At 46.5% G+C, this 21,685-nt stretch overlaps 1 protein-coding gene across 3 annotated transcripts in view; it reads left to right on the top strand.

Moving 5' to 3' along the window:
- ZNF513 (zinc finger protein 513) overlaps positions 1–13,357 on the top strand; it is a 72,260-nt gene extending 58,903 nt beyond the window's left edge. For all 3 annotated transcript variants that reach the window (XM_040426860.1, XM_040426859.1, XM_040426861.1), the window contains one exon: positions 12,231–13,357. In XM_040426860.1, the coding sequence (XP_040282794.1) occupies positions 12,231–13,009 (779 nt within the window). In that variant the 3' untranslated portion in view covers positions 13,010–13,357. The remainder of the gene's footprint in view (positions 1–12,230) is intronic.
- Positions 13,358–21,685: the final 8,328 nt, after the last annotated feature.

Here is a 21,685-nt window from a genome sequence, read left to right as displayed (position 1 = left end):
CTCAAAATGCTGATTACTGGAACCTCAGAGCTCAAACTAAATAATTGTCATTAAAGGGGTCTTTATTTGAAGAGAAGGCAGAGCTTGTACGAGTGCTGCCTTCTCTGCCCTGTTTACCTGCTTGCTGCAGCAGTTGCACTGGTCAGACAAGTATGAAGTCCCCATTCACTTCTATGGGACTGCTCTGTAGTATGCACTTGAACAGACAGAGCCGCCAAATAGAAGTGAATGTGGACGCCATACTTGTAATTACCCTGCATTACTGCAGCGAGCAGGTAAACAGAGCAGAGAAGGCAGCACTCATGAGCGTTTTCTCTTCAAACAGCTGATCGGCAGGGGTGTCGGGGGTCGGACCCCACTGATCTGATATTGATGAGTGGACAACCCCTTTAGTAGTGTAGGTGAAGTGGAGGAAAGGTTATTGAGTGAGCTTCCAATTTGCCTTAAAAAAAAACAGGTCTAGAGTACAAACACAAATTAGTCTACAGTTATCAGGGATCTTACCGAACTCCTGGACATGGCAGTTATCAGGGATCTTACCGAGCTCCTGGACATGGCAGTTATCAGGGATCTTACCGAACTCCATGGACATGGCAGTTACCAGGGATCTTACCGAACTCCATGGACATGGCAGTTATCGGGGATCTTACCGAGCTCCTGGACATGGCAGCTATCAGGGATCTTACTGAGCTCCTGGACATGGCAGCTATCAGGGATCTTACTGAGCTCCTGGACATGGCAATTATCAGGGATTTTACCGAGCTCCTGGACATGGCAGTTATGAGGCATCTTACTGAGCTCCTGGACATGGCAGTTATCGGGGATCTTACCGAGCTCCTGGACATGGCAGTTATCGGGGATCTTACCGAGCTCCCGGACATGGCAGTTATTGGGGATCTTACCGAGCTCCCGGATATGGCAGTTATCGGGGATCTTACCAAGCTCCCGGACATGGCAATTATCAGGGATCTTACCGAGCTCCCGGACATGGCAGTTATCGGGGATCTTACCGAGCTCCCGGACATGGCAGTTATCGGGGATCTTACCGAGCTCCTGGACATGGCAATTAGCAGGAATTTTACCAAGCTCCTGGACATGGCAGTTATCAGGGATCTTACCGAGCTCCTGGACATGGCAGTTATCAGGGATCTTACCGAGCTCCTGGACATGGCAGTTATCAGGGATCTTACCGAGCTCCTGGACATGGCAGTTATCAGGGATCTTACCGAGCTCCTGGACATGGCAGTTATCGGGGATCTTACCGAGCTCCCGGACATGGCAGTTATCGGGGATCTTACCGAGCTCCTGGACATGACAGTTATAGTGGATCTTACCGAGCTCCCGGACATGGCAGTTATCGGGGATCTTACCGAGCTCCTGGACATGACAGTTATAGTGGATCTTACCGAGCTCCCGGACATGGCAGTTATCGGGGATCTTACCAAGCTCCCGGACATGGCAGTTGTCGGGAATCTTACCGAGCTCCTGGACATGGCAGTTATCGGGGATCTTACTGAGCTCCCGGACATGGCAGTTATCAGGGATCTTACTGAGCTCCTGGACATGGCAATTATCGGGGATCTTACCGAGCTCCCGGACATGGCAGTTATCGGGGATCTTACCGAGCTCCCGGACATGACATTTATAGTGGATCTTACCGAGCTCCCGGACATGACAGTTATAGTGAATCTTACCGAGCTCCCGGACATGACAGTTATCAGGGATCTTACCGAGCTCCCGGACATGGCAGTTATCGGGGATCTTACCGAGCTCTTGGACATGGCAGTTATCGGGAATCTTACCGAGCTCCCGGACATGGCAGTTATTGGGGATCTTACCGAGCTCCCGGACATGGCAGTTATCGGGGATCTTACCGAGCTCCCGGACATGGCAGTTATCGGGAATCTTACCGAGCTCCTGGACATGGCAGTTATAGTGGATCTTACCGAGCTCCCGGACATGGCAGTTATCAGGGATCTTACCGAACTCCTGGACATGGCAGTTATCGGGGATCTTACCGAGCTCCTGGACATGGCAGTTATTGGGGATCTTACTGAGCTCCTGGACATGGCAGCTATCAGGGATCTTACCGAACTCCATGGACATGGCAGTTACCAGGGATCTTACTGAACTCCATGGACATGGCAGTTATCGGGGATCTTACCGAGCTCCTGGACATGGCAGCTATCAGGGATCTTACCGAGCTCCTGGACATGGCAGCTATCAGGGATCTTACTGAGCTCCTGGACATGGCAATTATCAGGGATTTTACCGAGCTCCTGGACATGGCAATTATCAGGGATCTTACAGAGCTCCTGGACATGGCAGTTATGAGGGATCTTACCGATCTCCTGGACATGGCAGTTATCGGGGATCTTACCGAGCTCCTGGACATGGCAGTTATCGGGGATCTTACCGAGCTCCCGGACATGGCAGTTATTGGGGATCTTACCGAGCTCCCGGATATGGCAGTTATCGGGGATCTTACCAAGCTCCCGGACATGGCAATTATTAGGGATCTTACCGAGCTCCCGGACATGGCAGTTATCGGGGATCTTACCAAGCTCCCGGACATGGCAGTTATCGGGGATCTTACCGAGCTCCTGGACATGGCAATTATCAGGAATCTTACCGAGCTCCTGGACATGGCAGTTATCAGGGATCTTACCGAGCTCCTGGACATGGCAGTTATCAGGGATCTTACCGAGCTCCTGGACATGGCAGTTATCGGGGATCTTACCGAGCTCCTGGACATGGCAGTTATCTGCTTGAGATTGCAGCATTCCCACATATCTGCTTGAGATTGCAGCATCCCCACATATCTGCTTGAGATTGCAGCATTCCCACATATCTGCTTGAGATTGCAGCACCCCCACATATCTGCTTGAGATTGCAGCATTCCCACATATCTGCTTGAGATTGCAGCATCCCCACATATCTGCTTGAGATTGCAGCATTCCCACATATCTGCTTGAGATTGCAGCATCCCCACATATCTGCTTGAGATTGCAGCATTCCCACATATCTGCTTGAGATTGCAGCATTCCCACATATCTGCTTGAGATTGCAGCATTCCCACATATCTGCTTGAGATTGCAGCATTCCCACATATCTGCTTGAGATTGCAGCATCCCCACATATCTGCTTGAGATTGCAGCATTCCCACATATCTGCTTGAGATTGCAGCACCCCCACATATCTGCTTGAGATTGCAGCATCCCCACATATCTGCTTGAGATTGCAGCATCCCCACATATCTGCTTGAGATTGCAGCATCCCCACATATCTGCTTGAGATTGCAGCATTCCCACATATCTGCTTGAGATTGCAGCATCCCCACATATCTGCTTGAGATTGCAGCATTCCCACATATCTGCTTGAGATTGCAGCATCCCCACATATCTGCTTGAGATTGCAGCATTCCCACATATCTGCTTGAGATTGCAGCATTCCCACATATCTGCTTGAGATTGCAGCATTCCCACATATCTGCTTGAGATTGCAGCATTCCCACATATCTGCTTGAGATTGCAGCATCCCCACATATCTGCTTGAGATTGCAGCATTCCCACATATCTGCTTGAGATTGCAGCACCCCCACATATCTGCTTGAGATTGCAGCATCCCCACATATCTGCTTGAGATTGCAGCATCCCCACATATCTGCTTGAGATTGCAGCACCCCCACATATCTGCTTGAGATTGCAGCACCCCCACATATCTGCTTGAGATTGCAGCATCCCCACATATCTGCTTGAGATTGCAGCAATGATTGTTTAATCAGGGTGATTTAGAAAGCTGCTTAATTTTACATTGACTGCAGGTCCTGGGACCTGTACTCACAGCATCATGGACACCAATGATTTTTTAGGTCAGGTTGGTAGAGAGGTAAGCAGCCGTTACAGCCGTCTGAATGAGGCCTACAAATGTCAGATGACCATTTCATTGATATTAACTCTACAGTTATACTGAGTTTACTATGGAGAAGAATCCTTCGAGCTGCACATCTGGATGGTGTAATTCTCTGCAATGTTTTGCCGTAGGCAGATGCTGATCTGTTATACCAATGTCAGGCTGTATACAGTAACATCATCTGACATGTAGATACCTTCTGTACACGTGTAACATTTCGACCTTGTAGAAATGGATGCATGAACTGCTCCACAGAATAGCTCCGGATATTTCTGTGTTCTCCGTACCAGAGGTTGCACGGTTTGGATAACGTACAAGCCTCCAGTGTTTGCACTTCTACAGCCCCTGAGAATTATGGCATCTATGCACTTAGAAGATATCACCTGGCAAATCCACAAATCATAGCTAACAGCTCAAAATGCTGATTACTGGAACCTCAGAGCTCAAACTAAATAATTGTCATTAAAGGGGTCTTTATTTGAAGAGAAGGCAGAGCTTGTACGAGTGCTGCCTCCTCTGCCCTGTTTACCTGCTTGCTGCAGCAGTTGCACTGGTGAGACAAGTCCCCATTCACTTCTATGGGACTGCTCTGTAGTATGCACTTGAACAGACAGAGCCGCCAAATAGAAGTGAATGTGGACGCCATACTTGTAATTACCCTGCATTACTGCAGCGAGCAGGTAAACAGAGCAGAGAAGGCAGCACTCATGAGCGTTTTCTCTTCAAACAGCTGATCGGCAGGGGTGTCGGGGGTCGGACCCCACTGATCTGATATTGATGAGTGGACAACCCCTTTAGTAGTGTAGGTGAAGTGGAGGAAAGGTTATTGAGTGAGCTTCCAATTTGCCTTAAAAAAAAACAGGTCTAGAGTACAAACACAAATTAGTCTACAGTTATCAGGGATCTTACCGAACTCCTGGACATGGCAGTTATCAGGGATCTTACCGAGCTCCTGGACATGGCAGTTATCAGGGATCTTACCGAACTCCATGGACATGGCAGTTACCAGGGATCTTACCGAACTCCATGGACATGGCAGTTATCGGGGATCTTACCGAGCTCCTGGACATGGCAGCTATCAGGGATCTTACTGAGCTCCTGGACATGGCAGCTATCAGGGATCTTACTGAGCTCCTGGACATGGCAATTATCAGGGATTTTACCGAGCTCCTGGACATGGCAGTTATGAGGCATCTTACTGAGCTCCTGGACATGGCAGTTATCGGGGATCTTACCGAGCTCCTGGACATGGCAGTTATCGGGGATCTTACCGAGCTCCCGGACATGGCAGTTATTGGGGATCTTACCGAGCTCCCGGATATGGCAGTTATCGGGGATCTTACCAAGCTCCCGGACATGGCAATTATCAGGGATCTTACCGAGCTCCCGGACATGGCAGTTATCGGGGATCTTACCGAGCTCCCGGACATGGCAGTTATCGGGGATCTTACCGAGCTCCTGGACATGGCAATTAGCAGGAATTTTACCAAGCTCCTGGACATGGCAGTTATCAGGGATCTTACCGAGCTCCTGGACATGGCAGTTATCAGGGATCTTACCGAGCTCCTGGACATGGCAGTTATCAGGGATCTTACCGAGCTCCTGGACATGGCAGTTATCAGTGATCTTACCGAGCTCCTGGACATGGCAGTTATCGGGGATCTTACCGAGCTCCCGGACATGGCAGTTATCGGGGATCTTACCGAGCTCCTGGACATGACAGTTATAGTGGATCTTACTGAGCTCCCGGACATGGCAGTTATCGGGGATCTTACCGAGCTCCTGGACATGACAGTTATAGTGGATCTTACCGAGCTCCCGGACATGGCAGTTATCGGGGATCTTACCAAGCTCCCGGACATGGCAGTTGTCGGGAATCTTACCGAGCTCCTGGACATGGCAGTTATCGGGGATCTTACTGAGCTCCCGGACATGGCAGTTATCAGGGATCTTACTGAGCTCCTGGACATGGCAATTATCGGGGATCTTACCGAGCTCCCGGACATGGCAGTTATCGGGGATCTTACCGAGCTCCCGGACATGACATTTATAGTGGATCTTACCGAGCTCCCGGACATGACAGTTATAGTGAATCTTACCGAGCTCCCGGACATGACAGTTATCAGGGATCTTACCGAGCTCCCGGACATGGCAGTTATCGGGGATCTTACCGAGCTCTTGGACATGGCAGTTATCGGGGATCTTACCGAGCTCCCGGACATGGCAGTTATTGGGGATCTTACCGAGCTCCCGGACATGGCAGTTATCGGGGATCTTACCGAGCTCCCGGACATGGCAGTTATCGGGAATCTTACCGAGCTCCTGGACATGGCAGTTATAGTGGATCTTACCGAGCTCCCGGACATGGCAGTTATCAGGGATCTTACCGAACTCCTGGACATGGCAGTTATCGGGGATCTTACCGAGCTCCTGGACATGGCAGTTATTGGGGATCTTACTGAGCTCCTGGACATGGCAGCTATCAGGGATCTTACCGAACTCCATGGACATGGCAGTTACCAGGGATCTTACTGAACTCCATGGACATGGCAGTTATCGGGGATCTTACCGAGCTCCTGGACATGGCAGCTATCAGGGATCTTACCGAGCTCCTGGACATGGCAGTTATCAGGGATCTTACTGAGCTCCTGGACATGGCAATTATCAGGGATTTTACCGAGCTCCTGGACATGGCAATTATCAGGGATCTTACAGAGCTCCTGGACATGGCAGTTATGAGGGATCTTACCGATCTCCTGGACATGGCAGTTATCGGGGATCTTACCGAGCTCCTGGACATGGCAGTTATCGGGGATCTTACCGAGCTCCCGGACATGGCAGTTATCGGGGATCTTACCGAGCTCCCGGACATGGCAGTTATCGGGGATCTTACCAAGCTCCCGGACATGGCAATTATCAGGGATCTTACCGAGCTCCCGGACATGGCAGTTATCGGGGATCTTACCAAGCTCCCGGACATGGCAGTTATCGGGGATCTTACCGAGCTCCTGGACATGGCAATTATCAGGAATCTTACCGAGCTCCTGGACATGGCAGTTATCAGGGATCTTACCGAGCTCCTGGACATGGCAGTTATCAGGGATCTTACCGAGCTCCTGGACATGGCAGTTATCGGGGATCTTACCGAGCTCCTGGACATGGCAGTTATCGGGGATCTTACCGAGCTCCCGGACATGGCAGTTATCGGGGATCTTACCGAGCTCCCGGACATGACAGTTATAGTGGATCTTACCGAGCTCCCGGACATGGCAGTTATCGGGGATCTTACTGAGCTCCTGGACATGGCAGCTATCAGGGATCTTACCGAACTCCATGGACATGGCAGTTACCAGGGATCTTACTGAACTCCATGGACATGGCAGTTATTGGGGATCTTACTGAGCTCCTGGACATGGCAGCTATCAGGGATCTTACCGAACTCCATGGACATGGCAGTTACCAGGGATCTTACTGAACTCCATGGACATGGCAGTTATCGGGGATCTTACCGAGCTCCTGGACATGGCAGCTATCAGGGATCTTACCGAGCTCCTGGACATGGCAGCTATCAGGGATCTTACTGAGCTCCTGGACATGGCAATTATCAGGGATTTTACCGAGCTCCTGGACATGGCAATTATCAGGGATCTTACAGAGCTCCTGGACATGGCAGTTATGAGGGATCTTACCGATCTCCTGGACATGGCAGTTATCGGGGATCTTACCGAGCTCCTGGACATGGCAGTTATCGGGGATCTTACCGAGCTCCCGGACATGGCAGTTATTGGGGATCTTACCGAGCTCCCGGATATGGCAGTTATCGGGGATCTTACCAAGCTCCCGGACATGGCAATTATCAGGGATCTTACCGAGCTCCCGGACATGGCAGTTATCGGGGATCTTACCAAGCTCCCGGACATGGCAGTTATCGGGGATCTTACCGAGCTCCTGGACATGGCAATTATCAGGAATCTTACCGAGCTCCTGGACATGGCAGTTATCAGGGATCTTACCGAGCTCCTGGACATGGCAGTTATCAGGGATCTTACCGAGCTCCTGGACATGGCAGTTATCGGGGATCTTACCGAGCTCCTGGACATGGCAGTTATCGGGGATCTTACCGAGCTCCCGGACATGGCAGTTATCGGGGATCTTACCGAGCTCCCGGACATGACAGTTATAGTGGATCTTACCGAGCTCCCGGACATGGCAGTTATCGGGGATCTTACCGAGCTCCCGGACATGGCAGTTCTCGGGGATCTTACCGAGCTCCCGGACATGGCAGTTATCGGGAATCTTACCGAGCTCCTGGACATGGCAGTTATCGGGGATCTTACCGAGCTCCCGGACATGGCAGTTATCAGGGATCTTACTGAGCTCCTGGACATGACAGTTATAGTGGATCTTACTGAGCTCCTGGACATGGCATTTATCGGGGATCTTACCGAGCTCCTGGACATTGCAATTATCGGGGATCTTACCGAGCTCCCGGACATGGCAGTTATCGGGGATCTTACCGAGCTCCCGGACATGACAGTTATAGTGGATCTTACCGAGCTCCCGGACATGGCAGTTATCGGGGATCTTACCGAGCTCCCGGACATGACAGTTATAGTGGATCTTACCGAGCTCCCGGACATGACAGTTATAGTGGATCTTACCGAGCTCCCGGACATGACAGTTATCAGGGATCTTACCGAGCTCCCGGACATGGCAGTTATCGGGGATCTTACCGAGCTCTTGGACATGGCAGTTATCGGGAATCTTACCGAGCTCCCGGACATGGCAGTTATTGGGGATCTTACCGAGCTCCCGGACATGGCAGTTATCGGGGATCTTACCGAGCTCCCGGACATGGCAGTTATCGGGAATCTTACCGAGCTCCCGGACATGGCAGTTATCGGGAATCTTACGGAGCTCTCGGACATGGCAGTTATCGGGGATCTTACTGATCTGCTGGTTGCTGCCCCAACAATAGAGCTGTCAACTTCAAAATAGAAATCAAGCACGGAGTGAGGCAAAACATGATTGTTGTAAAAACATCCGGGTCATTGCAGAAGACATCATCGCATCAGGATAGAAAACCCGAAGCTGTAGAAACAGGAGTCAATGTCTGTAATGTACAGTGGGGAAAATTAAGTATCTGATACAGTGGTGATTTTGCAAGTTTTCCCACCTACAAACAATGGAGAGGTCTGCAATTTTTATCGTAGGTACACTTCAACTGTGAGAGACAGAATCTAAAAAAAATCCAGAAAATCACATTGTATGATTTTTAACTAATTAATTAGCATTTTATTGCATGAAATAAGCATTTCATCACCTACCAACCAGCAAGAATTCTGTCTCTAACAGACCTGTTAGTTTTTATTTAAGAAACCCTCCTACTCTGCACTCATTACCTGTATTAATTGCACCTGTTTGAACTCGTTACCTGTATAAAAGACACCTGTCCACACACTCCATCCATCACACTCCAACCTCTCCTTCATGGCCAAGACCAAAGAGCAGGGACAAAATTGTAGACCTGCACAAGGCTGGGATGGGCTACAGGACAATAGTGAAGCAGCTTGGTGAGAAGGCAACAACTCTTGGCACAATTATTAGAAAATGAAAGAATCACCAGATGACTGTCAATCTCCCTTGTCTGGAGCTCCATGCAAGATCTCACCTCGTGGGGTAAGGATAATTCTGAGAAAGGTGAGGAATCAGCCCAGAACTAAACAGGAGGACCTGGTCAATGAACTGAAGAGAGCTGGGACCACAGTCTCAAATATTACCATTAGTAACACACTACGCCGTCATGGATTAAAATCCTGAAGGACACGCAAGGTCCCCCAGCTCACGCCAGCACATATCCAGGCCCATTTTAAGTTTGCCAATTATGATCTGGGTGATCCAGAGAAGATGAAGGTCATGTGGTCAGAATAGACCAAATATGTAACTTTTTGGTATCAACTCCTCTCGCTGTGTTTGGAGGAAGAAGAAGGATGATTACAACCCCAAGAACACCGTCCCAACCGTGAAGCATGGGGGTGGAAACATCATACTTTGAGGGTGCTTCCACGTATTGAAGGGAGGATAGATGAAGCCATGTATCGCGAGATTTTGACCAACAACCTCCTTATCTCAGTAACAGCATTGAAGATGGGTCGTAGCTGGGACTTCTAGTATGACAATGACCCGAAACACACAGCTAGGGCAACTAAGGAGTGGCTCCATAAGAAGCATTTCAAGGTCCTGGAGTGGCCTAGCCAGTCTCCAGATTTTAACCCAATCGAAAATCTTTGAAGGGAGTTAAAACTCAATGTAGCCCAGCGACAGCCCCGACACCTGAAAGATCTGGAGAAGATCTGTATGGAGGAGTGGGCCAAAATCCCTGCTGCAGTGTGTGCAACCTGGTCAAGAACTACAGGAAACGTCTAACCTCTGTAACTGCAAAGGTTTCTGTACCAAATATTAAGCTCTGTTTTTCTATTGTATCAAATACTTTTTTCATGCAATAAAATGCAAATTAATTATTTAAAAATCATACAATGTGATTTTCTGGACTTTTTTTTAGATTCTGTCTCTCACAGTTGAAGTGTACCTACGATAAAAATGACAGACCTCTCCATTCTTTGTAGGGTGGGAAAACTTGAAAAATCACCAGTGTATCACTTATTTTCCCCACTGTAACTGTAAGAATTTGGCTGATGAAAACCACCATTAACAGAAGAAAAGTGGACAGCGGAATAAACAGAAGTAATCATAGACTGTGGATGATGGGAGTGATAGTCATACTTAGTGATCACTCAGCAATCTGCAGACACAATTTCTTCCTCTACTTGATCTGGAGAAACATCTTTAATTGTTACAATTTTCTCTCATTAGTTTCAGGTCTAAAGTTTCATGAAGAAGAAGTTCAGCTATTAAAGGTATTGTGCCACCAATATAAATGTATCCCGCCCCAACAGATATCGCTGTATCTTTTTCCCCAAATACCACCATTTATCAAAACTGCCTTATTCTGATATTAGCCCACCTAGGTTGTGCCCTGCGTTGGAGCCTTGTAATGTAAGACATAGGAAGTGTCATTGGTAAGAACAAGGGGCGTGGATAGTGTCACATGATCTGCTGGTCCGGACACATATAGGCACATGACCAACCAGGAAGTAGGATTCAAGCACGGGGGATAAGAGAAAACTCCAAACAAGGTAAATTTGAAAACAATAATCCAAAAAGGAATGGGAGATAGGGTAATTGATGAAAAGTAGTTTATGGCACAGCCCCTTTTAAAGATTAGTCCACATTTACTAATGTGATTGGGCCTAGACTTTGTCATAAAATGTGTAATATATTTGGGCCTTGACTTATCATAAAATGTGTAAAAAATGTGCACATCTAGTTTTCGAAAAATCCACTGCATGTGGTTTTCCAAGGAAATGGCTGTGACGTAGAGGGAATTGGGTCATGGCCTGTTAAAAATTTCATATAAAATAATGATGCAAAATGAGCCAACTCTTAGGTACATTGGAATTTGACGTAAGTATCTAAGAGGGACGACCACATTTATTATCCTGCATGAGCCACTGTGATAAGATTGGTGCGTCTTTAGATGGCCGATCTGAAGGTCCCACAATCTAATGTGTATGGGGAGCTCTTGACTCTCCCCCTACAGAGAACGGCAGGGGAGAAAAGTATTGTGCACATTGATTTTGAACTGGGAGGTAAGCTACTGCAAGAGGCTTCTGGAAGGGACAGAGGAGTCCTGAGGGGACAGAGGAGTGTGGAGGCATACAGAGACATCCGCCAGCAGCTCTCTCTCCTTTTCCCCATTGAAAACACATACAGTACATGTTCGCCTGAATCGCGGTTACAAGTATGTGGCTCAGCCAACAGCTATTGGAGGTGATCACTATTATTTCACGCTGTCTACAGGATTAGTAAGTCTGCCCCATTGTATTGTGTCATATGTATGATTTGTGGATTTGCTATGAAGTAAAAAAGCCACATGACCATCCCTCATTTTTGACAAGGTTTGTACTGTCGGTGTTTCTGACATATGGTCATCAGGGAGAGGCCGACTCGTATAGCATTGTTGCACGCTGTAGTATTCTCCTGTTATGGGGGCACTGTGGTAGGACTTCCTGTTTGTGTGTGTTCTAGAAAATTATCTGGAAAGGTTTCAGTTTTTAATTCTGATTTCAGCTAGATTCATGGTGAAAACACAAGACTGTGTAAGGACAAATTTGAGGCTACCACAGTTTATTGGGTTGACCACCACTGAGCTACTGCCAGTTCCCCATCTCACCTGTAATACCTTCTCTTTCTTGCAGATGTTTCTGTCGCAGTCCTGTCTCTTCCTGTGACATCCAATGACCTTGATATCTTCTTGCCAACTTGTGCTCTCTTGAGTCACGCTCCCCCACCTCGTCCTCCTCCCTCTGCAGATGGTCTACCAGAGCTGCTCTTTCCTTTCACCTGTCGTTCGTGTGGTATGGTCCTGAATGAAGGCTGTCCCCAGGATGAAGATGAGGAGGATAATGTGACTGAAGGACATTACTGCTCTCGTTGTAACGCCCCTCCGCCATCTGGTAGTCCAGGAAAAGGCTTCTCTTGTGTCCTCTGTTCATTTGTGACTCATTACCCAAATCATTTGTCCCGACACATGAAGACTCACAGTGGGGAGAAGCCTTACAAGTGCCAGTTGTGTTCTTACGCCTCTGCTCATTATGACAACCTGAAGCGACACCAAAGGGTGCATACTGGTGAGAAACCATATAAGTGCCAGCTGTGTGACTATGCCTGCGGCAACCTTGCCAACCTGAAGAGACATGGACGTATTCATTCGGGAGACAAACCATTTCGCTGCGGTTTATGTAATTATAGCTGCAACCAGAGTATGAACCTTAAGCGCCATATGCTGAGACATACGGGGGAGAAACCATTCCGTTGTTCACAATGCCACTACACTACAGGACACTGGGACAACTACAAGCGCCACCAGAAGACCCATGGTCACTGTGATGGCTTAAGCCAGTCCCACGCTCCCCTACATGGCAGCATTTTTAACAAATGCTCTACTCTGTCTGCTGCTTCCGAAACTGCAGCATAACCGTCCATGTTCATTGTCAGCACCCCGGTTATATATGTCCCTATGCATAGTGTGTGAATACAGTGTATTGCATGGCTGACCTATGTGCCTGTCCCGATTAGTGCTAGACTGTCCATAATGTGGACCACAACACTCATCCTCTGCCATGCTGGAGAAACATGCAGTCAATAAGGTTGATTCCCTGATGGATGTAGGAGGCGTACCTATTATTTCAGGGTACTTTTTGAAAACTGGAGCATATTTTACAGCTTCGATGACATGAAGGACCTTGTGATCAGATGTAACTACCTAAACAGGACAGAATGTGGACCTTCCCCTTGTGTTAATACCTATTTATTCAGTAAATATTCCCATTGTCTTCATTGAGCTGAGGCTGTGTGATGTCCATCTTCTTGATATGCTGGTACTGGCTATGCGTTACCCTCCCATCTTTTTGTCTTACCCTACACATATCAGTGCTCTGTGAGGAGTACAATGCATGGTAGGTCATATGTCCATGTGAGCAATGTTATTTTGAAGAAATCAAGAAGTAAAGTCAATTTAATGACTCAGGGAGGGATAAGGAGGTAACAATTCCCAACTTGATTACCATGAAGGACCCCTGAACAAGGCATACAGCTGCCGGGAACCCCATTTCTAGCATAGTGTGTGCTTTAGTCCGACTGCTGCTAAACATCTTGGAGATCATTTTGGAATCCCTACTATTAAGTGAATATTATACTTGAGATAATGATTGGCCTCAGTGCAGAATATCGTCCATTTTAGGGATTGTGTGTGCGATGTGCCAGACTAAATCTAAACGAAAAACTGACTTCCTGGTCCTTGAGCAAAATGACAAATGATCAGCCGACTTTGCATGACATTTCCTAACCTGGCAGGTAGGAGACTGCTGTCCTCACCACTGTGAATGATCATTCATGCTAATTTGTCAAATCATAGTCATCTGAGAGCAGTTGTCTTGGCCGGCTGTTATCTTGTGCATATGGGCACCCAAACATGAGTTCTAAAGAGAAACACTACAATATCCCATACACAAGAGAATATACTATGGCAGCATGCAGCAGTGCTTATCTGGTCCCCGGTTCTCTGGATATGTGCTAGAATAGTCCGTCTTCAGTAATAAGTAAGCCTGTATGAACAGCAGCACCCACACAAATGCAGTCCTCAGAAGAGATAACGGCATGAAGACCCTGAGGACCTCTCCTCTTCGCAACTTCTCAGTCTAGTCCTACTTCAGCATCCTGGTCGGATAGATGAGAATAGGACATCTGCACTCAGCAGAAGAACCTGTATATGATATTAAGACACGTTATATGATGAGAACATATGGAAAACTAGAAAGGAAAGATTCTCTGTGGTAGTCAAAAATGTACCAGTCACAAATACTGTTGCGTCAGATGAAATCCATAGCAAATTGATATTTTTATGGCAGTGTACTGATAGTTCTCCTGACTACAACCAGGAGTCACTATTAATGAAAAGCTGTGTGGTGGGAGTTTTCCATTATATTGGGCTTCCTGCAGCCTATAAAAACATCGGGTAAAAATGCAACGGTTCCTGATCATCCTACAACAGCACAGTAGGGGTTCTCTCCTGTGACGGAACAGGAATACTGAGCATTCAGCGCTGAAGTGAACCTGGACTTACAGGGGAAGATTTCTGCCTATTAACAAGCGCCAGTCGACAACACAGCGTGACCATCGATGCTCGGTAGCTGCCGTATACATCCCGTGGTCTTTGTAAGTATGGGGATGAATGATTGGAGAGGACGTTAATTCATGATTGTGTAAATGAGCTCGTTATGTCGGCAGCTCATGCCCACTGCTGCTCCACTCTCCCAGGTGGGCAGGGGGGCTGCTCCACTCATCTACTTCTGTCTTCTCCCATGGCTCAGACCCTCTGACTTCCCGCAGCTTCCTTGCTCCACTGGGATCTGCTGCATCGTGGGGTATTTTATGCACCTGACCCTGTGAGACGTGGCATGATCAATAGGCTTTACTAGCTTGCTAGTTCTTGCTAAACTGTGCTCTTCAATTTATCTGCCCAGGTACCAAACTCTGTCCGTTTCCTGACTCTGATTCTCCGCTGCCTGACCTGACCTGACTCTCATAATTACCCTTTGCTGCCTGCCCTTGGACTGTTCTTCCAATTGCCTGCCTTGACCTCAGACTGTCTCTGAGTTTTGACTAACCCTAGGTGCTCTGCATTGGTGTCTCTGGCCCCCGTGGGTCAGATTCCAACTACACAGAGACTACTCTAGGAGGTAGCAGCCTGACGGTTTCCCTGCAGCGAAGTCCAGAGAGGGTGAAAACCAGAGGACTGCCAGTATAACACCCTTAGGTTTTGCCCAAAGTCAAATCTAGTTCAACACCCGCTGCCATAGCAGCCCTAAAGGACCCTAAATCACACAACCCATATTTTTTATGAAAAATTTATGACTACTGTATAAGTTGCAAGCAAATGAGTGACGATAGGTGAATATCAACCCTATAATATTTATTAAAAGTACATGAGGATGACCAGGAGGCCACTCTTTATGATTGCCCTAAGGCAGTGATGGGCAAACTGCGGCTCTCCAGCTGTTGTAAAACTACAAATCCCATCATGCCCTGCTGTAGGCTGATAGCTGTAGGCAGACTGGGAGTTATAGTTTTACAACAGCTGGAGAGCCGTAGTTTGCCCATCCCTGCCCTAAGGTAACTTTACCAAGTTCTGCCCATGAGGTAGCTGTGGAACATGTTGAACATACCATCATATGTATAGGAGATTGTAGCCAGCATTTGTGTGAATGCTCATTCCCGATAATTGACCACTGTAAAGGTGCCACCAATTGCCCGATGATCGAGCATGAATGAATGCCTGTTCATTGGATGAAAGCATCTGTGATGCTGCACCCAAAATCATTTTCTTTGCAAACATTGATCTCCTGCCCAGACACAATAAATCTGAGGATGAGCAATTGCAGTAGCAATCATTCGCCCACATACAGACAATTCTTGGGACTGAAAGGGTTCTTAAATCTGGCGGTACACTTTAGATGTATGCCAACCAAACCCACCGATTTCAGCTAACCATCTAATATATATGAGGGCCTCCCAACTCTCCCCTGACATCTGACAGATTTTAACATGCCCAATCCTATTGTTCTTTTGGAGATAAGCTGCCCTCAGAGGTGTCTGGCAGGGGCTTTCTCCTCCTTCCTATTCACGTACATGCTGAATATTGAACCTTTTGGTCTTCTCAACTGTAGTCCCTTATTAAAACCCTCTTGTAGAAACTGAAGAGTGGATGCGAGTGATTCTGTCACCACATGTTGTAGGTTTTCCAGACCCTGTTATGAACAGATAGTTCCAGATAACCTCTGCGCCTTGAGTTCTTCATACTTTCCACTCATGACATTAGGTGTAACTTCTGGAGATCTGGATGAAGCAGACCCTTCTGTTACAGGAGATCTAGACACATTGAAATGGTGGGCAGTTGCTATTACTTACATCTGAGGATACCCCAAGAACTAGAGCGTTTGGTGAAGATACTATTAATTACACTATCAACAATTACCTTTTTCTTCTGGATCGATTTCCTCTGAATCCATATATTACCCACAAGTGCACACAGTCCAGACATACAAGTGCTTCTTAATAAATTAGAATATCATCGAAAAGTTAATTTAGTTTAGTAATTCAATTCAAAAAGTGAAACTCATATATTCTATGGATTTATTACACAAGGAGTGATCTATATCAAGTGTTTATTTCTATTAATGTTGATGATTATGGCCTACAGCTAATGAAAACCTAAAGGTCAGGATCTCAGAAAACTAGAATATTGTGAAAAACATCAATCTTGTAGACTGACGGCGTCACACTCTAATCAGCTAATCAACACAAAACACCTACAAATGTTTCCTAAGCCTTTAAAGGGTCCCTCAATCTGGTTCAGTAGGCTACACAACAATAGTGAAGACTGCTGACTTGACAATTGTCCAGAAGACAGTCATTGACACCTTGCACAAGGACAGTAAGCCACGAAAGATCTTTACTAAAGAAGCTGTCAGTTCACAGAGTGCTGTATACAAGCATATTAATAGGCAAAAAGAGGGTATAGGCGTGCTCAAACCCTGTGACACCAAGCACGGGCCACGCCAAGAACCACAGCGTGGCTTGAGTAAAAAGAGAGAAAGGTCCAGCTCGGTTAAAATGTTACCTTTATTTTTCAGTGCAGATAAAAGCCAGTTACAGTCCAGTCTACATGTTTCGGATCACTCATGTGGTGTATTGTATTTTGTGTACTCTCTGTTCCCTCCAGTATATTGGTACCACCACCAATGGCCTCAAGGTCAGACTGTGCAGGCACATCTCCGACATCCCTCTTTACATGCCAGGAATGTGTCTGCAGTTAGCCTGCATTTCTCAGTGGTGCATGGTGGCAACACAGAGGGTTTAACAGTGCAAGGCCTGGAAAGGGTTACTCCACCACCAAGGGGTGGTAATCACAAGAAGAAGCTTTTGAATCGTGAGTCCTTTTGGATTCTTAAAAGCGCAGCCTTGGAAGGATTGTCAAGAAAAGGCCATTCAAGAATTTGGAGATTCACAAGGAGTGGACTGTGGCTGGAGTCAGTGCTTCAGGAGCCACCACACACACATATCCAGAACATGGGCTACAACTGTCACATTCCTTATATCAAGCCACTCATGATTCTGAGACGTCAGAAGCGTCTTACCTGGGCTAAGGAAAAAAAGGACTGGACTAAAGTCCTGTTTTCAAATGAAAGCAAATTTTGCATTTCATTTGGAAATCAAGGTCCCAGAGTCTGGAGGAAGAGTGGAGAGGCACACAATTCAAGTTGCTTGAGGTCCAGTGTGAAGTTTCCACAGTCAGCGATGGCTTGGGGAGCCAAGTTATCTGCTGGTGTTGGTCCACTGTGTTATACTGTATCAAGTCCAAGGCCAGAGCAGCCATCTACCAGGAAATCTTAGAGCACTTCATACTCTTCTGACCAGCTTCATGGAGATGCTGATTTCATTTTCCAGCAAGACTTTATTGGCCAGCAAACTCGCCTGACCTAAACCCCATAGAGAATCTATGGTGTATTTTCAAGAGGAATATGATAGACACCAGACACAACAATGAAGACGATCTGAAGGCCACTATCAACACGCATCTGTATACATTGTGAAGAATAAGCACGGGGAGAAATTTATCTGAAGTTATCCATCGTTGAGGGCTTCTGGAATGGAAGGTCTTACTACTACAGTACACTATAAAAAAAAAATCCTGTACCAAGAAGGAGCTGTTAGATTGGAATTAAATATTTTGTGTGCATATAATGTTATATGTAAGTGATTTCAATATTTGATCGAAAAAGGTAAACTGTACAATTGAAAGGAGGCTTTAGGACCTTGTTGGGCTGCCTATAGCCTGGATACAAGATGAGATACAAAAACATACAGGTTCGGTATGGTACAGTATTTTGCAGAATATTTGCCTACAGATGTAGCTGGGCCTGTAGATCCTGCCATTTATAGGTTGCCAAATCTGGTGTCCCAGTTGCCATAAATGCTTGATTGGCGATAAATCTGGTGACCGGGCGGCCAAGGAAGTGTTGTACTCTGGTGGACATTCCTAGGAAACCGTTGAGGTGTGCAGACGAGCATTATCTTACTAAAAAAATGCCAGTTGGAAGCCCTGCCATGAAAGCAACATGAGGCTGCAAGATGTCCTGCACCTGTTGCTGAGCTGTTATTGTCCCTCGTATCACTACTAGAGGTGACCGCCTGTTGTATGCGATGTCCCTTCAGTTCATCACACTAGCAGGGGGGGGCATTGTGTTGCTCCACAGCAGGGATGCTCAACCCGCGGCCCTCCAGCAGTTGTAAAACTACAACTCCCATCATGCCCTTCTGTAGGCTGATAGGTGTAGGCTGTTGTAGTTGTAGTTTTGCAACAGCTGGAGGGCCGCAGGTTGAGCATCCCTGCTCCACAGCAAAGGCAGGATTGAAGTGCTCACCACAAGGCCTCCATCCTCCAACCCGACCATTGTCAGATCCTCACCACAAGGCCTCCATCCTCCAACCCGACCATTGTCAGATCCTCACCACAAGGCCTCCATCCTCCAACCCGACCATTGTACGATCCTCACCACAAGGCCTCTATCCTCCAACCCGACCATTGTCAGATCCTGGATTCATGGCTGAAGACAACATGGTTCCAGTCTGTGGCAGTCCAGGTTTCTCATCCATGACACCACTGCAAACAAAGGCGAATGGCTGGACACGTAGTGGGCACCATTACCCCAAATGTCTTTCTGCTAAGCCCCTGGAAATGGTCCAGGCAGAGACCAGGCAATAAAAACTGAGAAATTCTCATGCTTGTTGGAGGTTCAAATGATCTTCTCTATTGGTGGCCTGTCTAGGCTGGCCTGAGCCTTTTCACCGTGTGCGTGCCCTCACATAACCACTGTTCCCAACTCCTCTTAACAATGGCATAAAGTTAAAGATGCAACACACTTACTATATTTTAAGCAATATCAATGGATTATTTTGGTTTTGTAAAATCTTAGAGTGAAGAAAGGAAAGGAGTACCTTGCAAAAGGTATGGGAAGGAGATTTGAGCACTCAGATGGATTGAGGTCTCAGACCTTAAATAGCCTGTTACAATTAAAGCTTGTTCACAGGTGATGCAAGTTTCAAAGCTTTATAAATACCCAGACTCCTCTAACCTTGTCCCAAAAAACAGCAGCCATAGGATCTTCTAAGTAGCTGACTAACACTCTGAAATTGGTTGAGGCCCACAAAGCAGGAGAAGATAGCAAAGGGTTTTCAGGTTGCCATTTCCTCAGTTCAAAATGTAATTAAGAAATGGCAGTTAACACGAACAGTGGAAGTCAAGAGAAGATCTGGAAGATCTAAATTTTCAGCTGCTCGTGGAACTGCTAGAAAGGCAAAGCAGAACCCCCGCTTGACTGCAAAAGACCTTCAGGAAGATTTAGCAGACTCTGGAGTTTTGGTACATTGCTCTACTGTTCAGCAACACCTGCACAAATATGGCTTTCATCAGAACAAAACCTCTCCTGTGTTGTGTCCTCACCACAAAATTCTGCATCAAAAATTTGCAAAAGAACATCTAAACAAGCCTGATGCATTTTTGAAGTCCTGTGGACCAATGAGGATAAACTAGAACTCTTTGGCCACAATGAGAAAAGATATGTTTGTAGAAAAAAAGGCACAGAATTTCATGAAAAGAGCCAATAAGCATGGGGGTGGACCAATCATGTTTTGGGTTTGTGTTGCATCCATTGATCCTAAACACACCTCAAATCCACAATAGACCAACTCAAAAGTCACAAGCGGAAGGTTTTACCATGGCCTCACAGTCCACTGATCTGAACATCATTGAAAATATGTGGATAGACCTCAAAAGAACAAGGAATGCAAGACGGCCCAGGAATCTCACAGAACTGGGAGGCGTCTGCCAGGAAGAATGGATGAAAATCCCTCAAACAAGAACTGAAAGACTCCTGGCTGCTACAAAAAGTGTTTACAAGCTGTGATACTTGCCAAAAGGGGGTGTTACTAAGTACTAACTATGCTAAACTTTTGACCCTTCTCCTTTTTTGTTATTTTTTAAAAGTAAAAATAAAAAACAATTTTTGCTTAAAATACAAAGGGAATGTATCATCTGTAATCTTCTGCCTTTTAGAGATCATTTCATCTTCAACTTGCTTGACTGTTCACAGGAACAGTAATGTTGACCAGGGGTGCCCAGACTTTTGCAGAACCGACTAGTCAGAACGGACTAGAAGGTGGCAATGACCACCCTGCTCTCCTTAGTCCCTTGATGTTCCCCCTCTCAAAGTCTATCAACTTGGCAGAATGTCTTTGAATGTGTCATAGAGGCATGTCCAGCAGTCAACAATCTCTCACCAAGAGGTACACTACCAAAAAGTAGCCTTTTTACAGGGCAGCGGGGAAGCACTTTTATCCCCTCTTGTACCTGAGATATGACTGCATGCCACGTTTTGCAGCAATGCAACATTTCTGTTTGCGGTATTTTTTGGTCAATTAGTGTATATTTTGACTTATTTCAGCATTAAAGAGACGGAATGTGCCCAAAAGATTGGATCACTCTGCAGACTGTTCAGTGAGGTGGCTCTATGTTCTAACCCTCTTTCTGGAGATAACCTGATGTCTTGTGAGTAATCAGAATGAATCCAGATTAGGTTTTTAGAGGTGTTTGATTTTAGTGGAGTTTTTTTGCAGTAAAAATGCCACATCCAGACATCAGCTGTAAGTCCATAGGAATATGAAACGCAGAACACATAAGCATTTTTTCTGCTACGTTTTTTTTTTTTTTGGTGGTGGGGTCATGGAGTTTTTATCTAAAATATGTCATGCTGAAACTTTTACCTTTTTTTGTGGCTTTTTGACATCTCTATAAAGAAACAAATGGCAGAAAAGAATTTGGTTCACACAGTTTTAAAAAAAAGCACATGCAGTATGGAAAAAAACAAGCAAAAGACACCAGAAAAAATGTATGTGCCATGGGACCCTTACTCTAGTTACTGGAACTGGAATTAGTTGAGATTTGTCCGCCGTCGATTCTCAGTGTGTCCTATGTGGTCTGAGGATCTACGAGAAGGCTTTGGGTTGATGAGGCTCTTATGAACCAGTCTGAGTA

This window comes from Bufo bufo, chromosome 4, assembly GCF_905171765.1.
Source record: "Bufo bufo chromosome 4, aBufBuf1.1, whole genome shotgun sequence".
Taxonomy (NCBI): Eukaryota; Metazoa; Chordata; class Amphibia; order Anura; family Bufonidae; genus Bufo; species Bufo bufo.
The sequence above is the reverse complement of the archived record's forward strand: the minus strand, read 5'-3'. Positions and strand labels throughout refer to the sequence as shown.